We start from the raw sequence: 12,424 nt of genomic DNA on the forward strand, positions 1-12,424 counted from the left end.
CCCCCGGACAGCAAACAGTAGGAGTATTGTGGAATGACATTGAATTCTGTAAGGAGGCTTGTCCTGCCTTCCTTGGATGGACGGAGTGTGGTCACTTGTAGCAATATACAGCTGCATGCAATTACAGCTGCACCAATTAAACCTGCACATTTGATATGAGGGAGAGAATACAGTACCTTCTGTTACAAAAAAAGAACATCGGCCTAAATCTAAAAAAGGTACTTAGGCACCTAAATTCCTCCTTAGGTGCCTTGATTCACCTTTAGGCTTCACTGACATTCTCACAACTCAGCTGCTGCCTAAGTCCCCTGAGTGACTAAATTTCTGCCAGTAGGCATGTGTAAAGCCACCTAAATCCTGACACTTCCCCACAGCTAACAAGAGCACTGAAGTGGGATTGTCAAAGTAGGCGTTCCCACTATCTATCTCACCTGGGGTTCAATCCCATGGACATCCTCAGAACACACCTACAGGATGGGGCATGGCACACAGTGGATGGGTACATATGTGAATGTGAATCCAGAATACCCAATAGCCCAGTGGTTAGGGCACTCACCTGGGATGTAGGCAACCCAGTTTCAAATTCCTGCTCGAATGAATATTTATTATTTCTAATACTGCAGTGCCTAGAATACCTAATGCTAAGCACTGTACAAACAGAACAAAAATGGAACAGCTCAGACAGGAAAGATTGAAAAAGGGATCTACAAAGAATAGCATATAGCCCATTGGTGAGGGCCATCACATGGGATGTATGAGACCTGTTGGAGCTGTTCCTATTCGGAGGATTTTTTCTGGTTTTTCATCTGCTAGGGTATGAGCTGCCTAAATGGCTGAGCTGGCTTAGGCACCTAACTCCAGGAGATGATTCACAACTGAGAATCCTGAACAGAGATAGGCACCCCACTTCACCCTGTCAGTCAGGTGCCTAGAGGCCTAGATGAATGGCAGTTAAGTGCCTAAATACCTTTGAGGTTCTAGGTCTAAGTCCTGCACCATTCCTCTACATTTCACTCCTATCTGCCTTAGGTCCCCATTTAGCTTGCTCACTTCTGAGGATCCTTCCTCGGGTGCCTGATTCTCCCCGTGCATTATATAGAAAGCCTGGGAACCTAACTAGGACTAGGAATTAGGCATTCCCTTCTTACTTTTGTGCATTTAGCCCATAGACACATGCCATATATCTAAAGAAGAATTGGCTTTAACTGACATTAATAGTACCATTTTAATCTTCTGTAGAACTCCAGCCACTATAGGCAGTGTTACACATATACACCATTCAATATGTTACAGACTGTGATGTGATAGTTCGGAGAATAAAAAGGAAAGATGAGGGAGATCTTGAAAAAATTCTTCGCCCTCATCACCCCCAACAAGAAGCTCTGTTTTCATAGACTCACATTACAAATTAGCATTTTGAATTAATAAGGGAAAACATTTTAAAAGGATGGTAGGTTTGTTGCTTAGAGAGTTGCTAGTTGGTGGTTGAGTTCCACTGTGTTGTTTTGTGTATAAACTTGATCCATCATATCTGTTTCTCTTTTCTCATAGCTTGCATTTGGAACTGTGCTATTTGAAAGCATTGCTTGTTTGATGTATGACTGTCTGGACTGGAAAAGACAACATCAGCACTACTTGGAAAACACCAACTTTATTAATGTCCCTGTAATAACAAAGAACAAACAGGTACAGCCTTCTGCAACTTATGAAGGGACGCTTTGCAATAGGTCATGGTTATGCGCAGTAATTAGGCACTAATTTAAGTGAAACTGCATGTTTTAACTACTGCATTCAAAAAAATCAAACCAGGCCATTTACTACTTATGTGACCTTGTGTAAATGAGAATCAGGCCCTTTGTCTTAAGTGTTAAATCCTCAAAACAAACAAACCCCAAACAAAACAAAAAACCACCACCAGCTTGAGAATCAGGCCACTTCCTACCATGTCTCCTGGAGTTGCTGTCAAAATGTCATCAGGGTCCCCAGGCCTCTCAGTGCATGGGGTTCCTAGCAATGCTGATCCCTCTCGGGTGTCTGCATGTACTTGGGCATCTGCCTGGGTCTCGGCACCTCCAGCTTCCGCAGTAAGAGGGTCCAGCTGCTCCTGGGCTGAAGCCAGCAAGGAGTGTTCTTCCTCCTCAGCTGTCAGCCCAGACTGAGCTGGGCTGCTCCCTTTTATACTAGTGCTGCACCTGGAGCATGGCCAGTAGGGGCATGGCTTGCTCAGCCCAAGTGAGGAATTTATAAGATCCTGGTTTTTAGTTGCTTTTGACTTCGCCAAACTATCATTGGGTTGAAATTTCTCATGCTTAGGGGTCTGCCTCAGACTGAATTTTTTGGATGGTTCAACCATTTCTCAGAACGAGGCTGGGATCTTTCTTTTTTCATTAAGATGTTTATTATTTTTTACTTTGCAAACATTACAATATGAAAAATAAGAAAATTATATAGTAGGAACCTCAAAGATACAAACACCAGAGTTACAGACTTAACAGTCAACTGGACACCATGTGGAACCAGTAATCAATCAGGAAGCAGGGGAGGAAAAATACAGCAAATACTGTACTGCCTGTGGCATAGGCACCCACAGAAAAAAATGAGTGGGTGCTTAGCACCCACTGGCAGCCAGCTCCTCCCTCCCCCCCCCCCCCCCCCCAGTGCCTCCTCCCCACCAATCTACTCCTCCCGGCACCTCCCGCCTGCCATGATCAGCAGTTCCGCACCATGCAGGAGGCACTGGGAAGGAGAGGAAGGAGCAGGGATGGGGTGCACTCTGGGGAAGGGGCGGAACTGAGTGGGAAAGAGGCAGGATGGGGGAGGAGCGGGGGCGGGAAGAGATGGGGTGGGAGCTTGTGGGAAGGAGTGGAGTGGGAGCGGGGCCTGAGGCAGAGCGGAGGTGGAAAGAGGCAGGGCAGGGGTTGGGGCTTGGGGGAAAGAGTGGTGTGAAACTGGGAGCGGAGCCATGGGGAGCCCTGGAACTCCCCACAAGGCTGAAACCAGGAGCGGAGCTGCGGGGCTGAAGCCCCAAGCCCCAGCACTCCCCCAGGTCTAGAGCCCTGGTGCTCACACGGGACAGAAGCCCTGAGCCCCCCCACCCGAAGCCCTGGCATCCTGAGGGTCAGAAACTCCAACCCCCACCCAGAGCCCTGCCAACCCCCCACCCCAACCCTGTGGCTGCAGCCCCAAATCCTGATGGCTGAAGTCCATAACGTCTTGTTCAGAGTTACGGAACATTTAGAGTTACATTCCTGAGGTGTCCATAAGTCTGAGGTTCTACTGTAAAGTCAATTGTCATCTGTAACATACATCAAGGTATTAACATATAAACACAAAAAAACATTTTAACAGCCTTAATATTAAACCATAAAAGCAAATCAATACTTTACAACTAAGGGGGAGATAACACAGTCAAGGCAGAGAGAGGCAGTGTGAAAGCAGGGGGGGAAAGAAAGGGGAGGGGAAAGAGTCAATGGGGAGGAAGAAGGGGAAAGAGGTATAGACAAGCCATGGGGCACTTAGGTGTCCCTTAGTCACGTTTCTAAAAGTGGAGCCCAGATTTCTTCAAACTCAGGTAGTTGATCTCTGCAGCAGAAGGTGACTGTTTCTTTGGCTGCTAGGTCAGAGATGTCAGAAAACTGTTGTTCTATTCTGTGCATTGATTTTTTGCCCATGTTACAATTTTTATTTAATTACAGTCATTTCGTTGGGAAGCTCTAGAACCTTCATGCTTTGGAGAGGGAGTCATAATTGGCAGGGTGTTGTGCCAGTGTTGTGCTTTTTGCCATCCTTGTGAAAATTAGCTCAAATTTGGCTAAGGTATGACCCTCTGAAGATCGCAGTTTGTACATGACTTGTTAGAGATAGACAGCTAATTCTTCAAGGATTCCATCTATACTGTGCATGCTTCAGCCTGGAGTTGCTCCGCCTTGTAGCCAGGAACTGCTGTGGTACCAGCCCAGGAACTGAGATCTGAGAGACTCTCTCTCCTGTGCTCTCAATGCTGCCCCTGCTGGTACCCAGGAAACAAGGCAGAAGAAGTGAGCTGACTGGAATGCAGGGGAGTGCTGAGCTTTGGGGATAGGGTGGAGGGTGGTAGGCGTAGGCGCTGACTCTGTGGGTGCTCCAGGGCCAGAGCACCCATGGAAAAAAATTAGTGGGTGCTTAACACCCACCAGCAGCCAGCTTCTCCCTTCCCCCCAAGTGCCTCCTGCATCAGCTGTTCCGCAGCATGCACGAGGTGCTAGGAGGGCGGGGGAGGAGCAGGGACAGGGCATGCTCAGAGGTGGGGGTGGAACTGGGCGGGAAGAGAAGGGGCAGGGGCAGAGCAGGGATGGGAAGAGGTGGGATGGGGGCTTGAGGGAAGGGGTTGGGTGGGGGCAGGGCCCGGGGCAGGGCAGGGCCGGGGCAGAGCGGGGGGTTGAGCACCCCTGGAGCGTGGAGGAAGTCAGTGCTTGTGGTGGTAGGGCAGGGACGAGTCCAAAGGGATTGTGCAGGACTGGATGAGGAGCCACAGGTTAGGGGTGGAGAACTGGGCCATGTAGATGGTGGAGAGGAAACTGGGACTGGGACGTGGAGCAGAGAAGGGAGTCAAGTGTGTATATGATGGGAGGAACTGGGTTTGGGACAAGGACCAGATGGAGGGCCAAAGGCAGAAGGGGTCAGGCTCTGTGTGGGGGAGCAGCAGGAGGGGATATTTGCAGTAGGACCAACCAGCCTACAAACTAGTTCTGTCCAGCAGGCCAAAGCCCAGGAACACAAAACATGAACTCTGGCAGTTTAAAAAGGGTCTCTCTCTTATGAGAGGGAGATGTTGTTCAGAGGAACCAGCCATCCGTTGGAATGTCTGAAGAAGTTAGACATGCCTGGTTATCATCAAAGCCTTTAGGAAGATCATACATCTAGACTGATCGTTGTTTTTCTCTAAATGCTTTATTCCTACTGTTAAAGTAAGCAATACTTTGGTTTTTAAAGGCTGTTTTGCTACTGTGTTAATCACTAATCACAGGCTCCCAAAGGGAAGAACTGTAGGTGTCCAAACTCAGTCAAACTTCCTGGGTAAGAACCGTTGATACACAGGGTATGTAGCCCAGAGCCTGGTCTGAGTGGGAGAATTGTAGAGTTCTATCTCAGGAGAGGAAAATGGCCAAACACCCATGAGGGTGGACTTGTGGGGGTGGTTCCCTCAATCTTTTCTGTTGAAGTTGTTCCACTTTAGGTAATTAAAAAATCACTGGAGCTGGGGGACTGGATGCTGGGTCTCCCATTTCCCAGGTGGGTGCCCTAACCACTGGGCTGTAGAGTCCTTCTCACTTACTCTCTCTGGCTTGAATTTAGGCACCTAGCTTCATGAGAGGGACAGAGTTTAGGACACCCCTGTCATCATCATCTCTCACTTGCTAGCTTAGGCAGCTCCCTGCCTAGCGTGCTGGCTTTTGTGGATATCATTCTAAGGTGCCTGTCTCTCCCAATTCATTGTATAGGGAGCCCAGGCAACTGATTTAGGCTTTGTGGATCCCAGTGTTCTTCCAGTGATTCTCTGTCTGCCTAAAAGTTAATGTTGCAACTCAGAGTTTAATCTCTTTATGGATCTGGGCCTCAGTGTTCACAAGTAGCAAACCTAACCTGGCTACACCTTTCTGTGTTTGTTTGATCCATATTTTTGTTCCTTTAGGCACATCCAGCTTCTCCCACTATCCCTTCAAAGAAGAAAGTACAAACAGAAGAAATTCTAGTACCAGCAATTCTACCACAGGGTATGTGTGAAGGATTAAAACTAGAATGAATATCTAATTCCTTGAGCAATTTTCTCTCTTGTCATCCATGCTTCTGTTTACACAGTCTTGAAGTTAATTGTGCAACAAACTAAAAGATTGAAATTGATGTTATAGAAGTACTTCCTGGGGCAAATAAATTATCTAAGTTGCAATACACTGCAATTGCAGCGGTAGCGATTGAATTCTTCAGAGAATGGCTTTATTGGTTTGAATATTCCTGCCATGCTACCAAGCAAGAGCACTACGAACCCTGGGATATACCCCCAGAATCAACCATGTCCGACTTGTGTCTGTGTAGTGCAGTGTGGACGTGTTGGCATGGGTATGAGACTCCTGTAGCAGTGCAGTGTGGACACACTAGCATAAGCTTCGAAAGAATGCGCCTGCAGGCATGGGTCCCACAGAGGGGAGGTTTACTGTGCAGTGTAGACATGCCCAAGGGAATGGTTTGAACTAAGCTGGAGTGATGATGTTTGATCTAATAATGCAGTGAGGGTACAACAGCTTGAGTTACAACAGCTCACCAACAGCTAGTCTAATCACTCTGTGCTGCTAATCCAACTCTGTGTTAGCATTCAAATCACTCTGTGTAACTCCAGTGTTGTTTGAAGTGTGGTCGCTCTCCATCAAGCTAGGCTAGCTCAAGTGCAGATGCAGCATTTCTCAAACGTGGCACCATAGCCACATGAGGCCACCAATGGATTTTTTGTGGCCACGACAGCCTCCAAAGCATGGGCAGAGATTTGGTGAGTGGGAAGAAGCGGCTCCTCCCTGCAGCGCCCAGCTGTTGCTCCTGAATAGCTGTTACCCAAGGCAGCAAGATGTGCTGTGTTCGTGTTTGTGCTGGCACCTCCAGCAGGGATCGGTGCCTTGCACCACGCAGCCTCCTGAGGGGCTCCGGGCAGCGCCTCTGAAGACACGTGGCACCGATGTGTGCAGTGCTGAAGGCGGCTCTTGTTAGTGGAGGTAGCTGCAATGTTCAGTCAATCAGAGCTTCCTGGGCAGCTCCCCTATTCCTGCCCAGTCAAGGCACGGGAAGCGTGGGACTCCGCAAGAAGACAGTTCCTGACCTATCTTCCCTGGCGCGCCCTCTCACTAAAGAGCCAGGGGAGGCAAGGAGAAAGACTGGTTTGACAACGTGGCCACCAGCAAGAGTTGGTGGCCATGTTCTGAGGCCACCAAAAATTTGTTGTTAGAACTCCTAGTTCTAGTTAATTGTTACAGTGAACACAAACCCTAAGACTCCATCTTCACTGAGCATGCTGTAGCCCAGGGCCCTTTAGCAGGATTTTCCCTGCAATTACAACTCCTAGTAGAAAAAATAGTATGTGATCACATAATTAAAGATGGTATTATAATGCATACGCACAAGGAGGTTCAATTAAGGTTGCATGGGCAACCTTAATTCTATCATTTTCCTATTTTTGAGTGCTTGATTTTGCAAACTTTATGTTCTTTCAACATACCTTTGTGTGTAATTATTTATTAGCTTAGATTTGTTGCTTCTGTGTAACAACCATGGCTGCTGTGAATAAATTTATATAACTGGTGTATTGCCTGGCTGCACAGTGGTTATACTTGGTAGTTTTAATTTAATTTATTTATTTATATCATTGTGTTGTCTACGTATATTACAAACATTAAAAAGAACAACCATTGCCAACAATCTGCACAAATCACACTATTGACACAGTCCTTGGACCAGACCCTCAGCTAATGTAAACTGATATATATATACCTCCATTGAGGGGATAAATGTCCTTTAACTAAGCCAGTGGTGATAAATATGTATTGCACCACTTCCTAAAAACTACTAGTTTGTGCTCCAGAACACAATGGGTAGCAAATTTCAGAGCCTGTATGCTTCACTGACAATGTTCTGCTATCTGTGGAGTTCAGTCCTGGGGACCTCAGCAAGAGATTCTGGTTGAACACAAATGATACATTGGTGCATAGGAAAAACATAGTGGAGCTACACCAGCAGTGCAGCAATACTTGGAAATTAGGGTAAGATTTTCAAAAGCAATCAGTGTTTTCCTAACTCTGTTCCCATTGAAGTTAATGGTAAAACTTCCATTGATTTCAGTGAGAATGGAGCTAGGCCAATGCTTACCTCTTTGGAAAATATCACCCTTAAAGAACAATTTAAGTGTGGACAGTCAGAGATAGTCAATTCTCAGATCTTTCAAGGCCTTTGAGAGGGTAACAGGCACCTTGAAGCATACCTGGAAATGTATAGGAAGCCAGTGCAAAGTATGGAGCATAGGAATTACTGTCCACCAGTCACAGTTAAAAGGAGTTAGGAGCAGGCTAATCTGCACTAGTGGCAACTGCTGAATGGTCTTAAAAAGCAGTCTTAAGTAGGGCACATTACAGCAATCCAGTTTGGAAGTAACAAAGGCATGATAACTGTGATCAGATGCCTTCAGAGAGGAAAGTTTCCAACAAAGATGAAAAAGATTGCAGTTTTCATTGTTTCACTGTCAGAAATTGATAAGGAAATTAAAAGTTAAAATTCTCACATCAACTCTGTTCTTCTGTTATACTAATGGTAGAATTTTTTATGACATGATCATGCAGCCTTGAATAACATGACACTTTGGTAACTAATCCAATTCAGCTATAAGATGTGATATAATATTCTCTATCAGTCCATTAAGGATGGGTAGGGATGGTTAAGTGCCTTAATTGAATTTAATATATTACCAATCCTTTGGTCTTGACGTTTGTTTATTTGTTTTAAATACCTCAGATCTGGCCTTGGAATTGATCTAGTCCAGCATATATGGTTGTTACCTCATTAAGAACTTTGAGATCTACTGATTAAAAGCACTATATAAGAGTTAGGTATTATTATTATTATTTTATTGTATTAAAATAAAAAGTACCTTTAAATTATATTCTGGATATAATGGGGGGAAACTGCCCTTTTTAACCATAGATACATGTTAGACACAAAAAACTATGTTAAAAAACATTAAGGTTGCAAAGTCAGGCACTCAGAAGTTGGGAAATGTCAGAATTAAGGATGTCTGTACAACCTTAATTTGGCCCCCTTGTGTATTATAGTGACACAGCATCACATCTGTTTAAAGGTTGACCTTTCTAAGACCTCTAAAATGGACATGTTTATTTAGATTTCTTTGACATATGGTATGCCTCAGGAGAGTCTGGAGTAGGGTTAGTAACCCAAATTTGGAGTGATTTGAGTGTGGTGTTCCGGAGATATAACCCGCCCCCCTCAAAATAGCCATTTTAAAAAAAGGTTGTGTGTGTGTGTGTGTTTTACTGAAAGCTAGAGATCATACCATTGATGAGCTACAGGCCAAAATTGTCTTAATCTGTCGAGTTTTACCCCAGGTAATGCATGGCATCCAGTAAATCTTTGGGGGACCTAAACTGACAACAGTGTTTAAGAATATGTACAGTTTTACACTGTGCATGTGCCAATTAAAAAATGTCTATAGGGTTTCCATTCCTGCCATTTTATATGCTACAAACTTGACTCTTATAAGTGCCCTAAAATCTGAATGGTTACTTGTATTGCTTTGAAATTAGGCGTACCTCATGGAGGATGTGGGTTGGACTGATGATCCAAATTTAGGGGAATTTGACCAAGGAATTCCCGAGTTACACGGCCCTCTCCGTCACAAAATAATGGTTTCTTTTGGCTGCCTTGTACTGTTAAATTGAGGGGTACTAATGACTGGATGAATCACAGACCTTTTTATGGCTGTGAACTTAGCCTTCGATTAACATAACTAAGGATAAATTAATGACGAGCCCCCAATTCAGACAGAAGGAGTCTTGAATTCCATGGCTAGAGGTTGCTACAATTTTTGAGTCATGGGAGGCAATTTCACTTTGAGGGGAATATAATCAAAGTCTTTGGGAGAAAAATTAAACATGTGACTGCTTCCGGGGTGGGGGGGGGGGAGATTAGAGAACACAGAAGTGGGGGAATAGGGAAGGGGCATTTGGGACTTCAGCGAGGGGTTATTGGGAGAGGTAAAAATGTGTATTGGATGGTAGGGGAGGGGAGAGAGGTTGGGAGTTCAGGTGAGGGAGGTACGACTCCCCCAGCTCTGCCAGCCCATTCCAACTCCCATATACTCCACAGTTCTGCCAGGCACTCCAACCATCCTGCACTCAATCAATCTGTAGCCCCAGCTCTACCAGTGCATCCCAGCCACCCTGTACCCCAGATTACCTGCACCCCACTGCTCTTCCAGTGCACCCCCAGCTCTGCCTGTGCACCCCAGATACCCTGCATCCTTGTCTTCTTGCACCCCACAGCTCTGTCAGTGCACCACAACACTGCATGAAAGCTGTTAATAAGTGTTGGAAGAACATTAATTGGGACATTGGAGGGTTCATAGCTGACTGGAAAATGTGCACTGTATGGCATAGAAACATTACAACCTCTGTCACTTCAGTGTTTCTTGAAGATGGGGTACATGTATTGGATGGGGTCAGAGGATCTTTCCCTCAAAGATAAAACTGTCAGGATTTTGGAACAGAAATCCTACCTGTAATTTCTCTTGCTGGCCTACCACAAACTGCACACTCCACACATTGTGCAACACAACCAGGAACACTGTTCCATTGTAACGTAGTTGTCCTTTGCTCCAGGCACTTCATGTGAGTTGGGTTATAGGAATGGGAAGTAATGGCTATAGACATGTTTGAATGTCAGGGAGTGAAGACTTCAGGAAGAAGCGTTCCCTGCTTGCAATGGGGAGTCTTAGGTACATTAGGTCAAGTATCAGAGGGGTAGCCGTGTTAGTCTGAATCTGTAAAAAGCAACAGAGGGTCCTGTGGCACCTTTAAGACTAACAGAAGTATTGGGAGCATAAGCTTTCATGGGTAAGAACCTCACTTCTTCAGATGCAAGAAGTGAGGTTCTTACCCACGAAAGCTTATGCTCCCAATACTTCTGTTAGTCTTAAAGGTGCCACAGGACACTCTGTTGCTTAGGTACATTAGTGGGGAGTGTCCACGTTGGAGAGGGGAGTGCAAGGAATGAGTCAGTGGCATGGCTGGAGAAGTGTGCCAATGCAGGGCTAGTGGAGCGCAACTGATGGGATGGGGCAGGCTGGCTCAGTATACTAAATGCAGGACATGATATGTCTAACTGTCTAACTGATTACTAACCCCTACCACAACATATATTGTCCTGTTTAAAAAAAAAAACTAGGAAGTTCAACGGCAAAAAACTATACTGATGCAGAATTAAGGTTGCTGGGTGGTATATCACCCCCTTGCAGAACACTGAGTTGAGCAAAACCCAAACTACTTCCTTGAGTAGTGTCCCTGTGGGTGCTTCACTTCATGTACCTATGTGCCTCATGTGCCTTTGCTTGGAGATTTTTGGTAGCAGTGCCAGTTCAGCCCATACATGCCCCATATCAAGAATATGTAGTGCTGTTTGAGCGAAGCACCCTCAGTTCCTTCTCAACCGCCTCGGCCTGAGACAGAGTGTGTTGCCTGCCTGCTTCTATCATTCAAGTTTAGCATCTACTTTTTAATTTAATTAGTGCAGTTTTTACATCTTTATTTTATATGTTTTATTTTGTGTAATAGGCTTGTTTTATACTTCTCTCCCCTCAAGAGTGGCCCACTCTTGGGATCCCCCTCATCTCTGGGGTATGCAAGGTTCTGCAGGATTCAAACATTGCCTCACCTGCCTGCACTCTAGCCTGCTCAGTGGTGGACAATCCTGGTTTCCTGGTGTATTCAGTGTTTGGGGGATACACGTAGTCCTAAAAAGTATACATCTGTTCAGCATTTAAAATTAGAGCTAGGAAGAACCGGGAGATAAGACTCAAGCTCCTGATGATGGAACATTTCTTCATCTGGCCTTGGATCCAGGCCAGGAGACCCCTCCTTGTACATCAGCTTCTGAGTGAGCATAGTGCCCCAGCAACATTTGCATCACATTCATCTAGACCTTCACAGAATCCCATGAACCGCTACAGGCTGGGGACTGACTGGCTAAGCAGCAGTTCTGTAGAAAAGGACCTGGGGATTACAGTGGACAAGAAGCTGGATATGAGTCAGCAGTGTGCTCTTGTTGCCAAGCAGGCTAACAGCATATTGGGCTATATTAGTAGGAGCATTGCCAGCAGATCCAGGGAAGTGATTATTCCCCTCTGTTCAGCACTGCTGAGGCCACATCTGGAGTAATGCGTCCAGTTTTGGGCCCCTCACTACAGAAAGGGTGTGGACAAATTGGAGAGAGTCCCGCGGAGGGCAACGAAAATGATCAGGGGGCTGGGGCACAAGGAGAGGCTGAGGGAAGTGGGCTTGTTTAGGCTGCAGAAGAGAAGAGTGAGGGGGGGATTTGATAGCAGCCTTCAACTCCCTGAAGGGGGGTTCCAAAGAGGATGGAGCTCGGCTGTTCTCAGTGGTGGCAGATGACAGAACAAGGAGCAGTGATCTCAAGTTGCAGTGCGGGAGGTCTAAGTTGGATATTAGGAAAAACTATTTCACTAGGAGGGTGGTGAAGCACTGAAATGGGTTACCTAGGGGAGTGGTGGAATCTCCATCCTTAGAGGTTTTTAAGGCCTGGCTTGACAAAGCCCTGGCTGGGATGATTTAGTTGGTGTTGGTCCTGCTTTGAGCAGGGGATTGGACTAGATGACCTCCTG

At 45.9% G+C, this 12,424-nt stretch overlaps 1 protein-coding gene across 6 annotated transcripts in view; it reads left to right on the forward strand.

The window, feature by feature from the left end:
• The window catches only part of SPAG17 (sperm associated antigen 17), a 278,678-nt gene that overhangs the window by 94,885 nt on the left and 171,369 nt on the right, over positions 1-12,424 (forward strand). For all 6 annotated transcript variants that reach the window (XR_010599017.1, XM_005292730.4, XM_042852127.2 and 3 more), the window contains exons 8-9: positions 1,552-1,686; positions 5,672-5,753. Coding sequence is in view for 5 of the 6 variants with exons in the window: in XM_005292730.4 (XP_005292787.2) it covers positions 1,552-1,686; positions 5,672-5,753 (217 nt within the window). In the remaining variant the exon portion in view is untranslated. The remainder of the gene's footprint in view (positions 1-1,551; positions 1,687-5,671; positions 5,754-12,424) is intronic.

Source organism: Chrysemys picta, chromosome 1 (assembly GCF_011386835.1).
Source record: "Chrysemys picta bellii isolate R12L10 chromosome 1, ASM1138683v2, whole genome shotgun sequence".
Lineage (NCBI taxonomy): Eukaryota > Metazoa > Chordata > Testudines > Emydidae > Chrysemys > Chrysemys picta.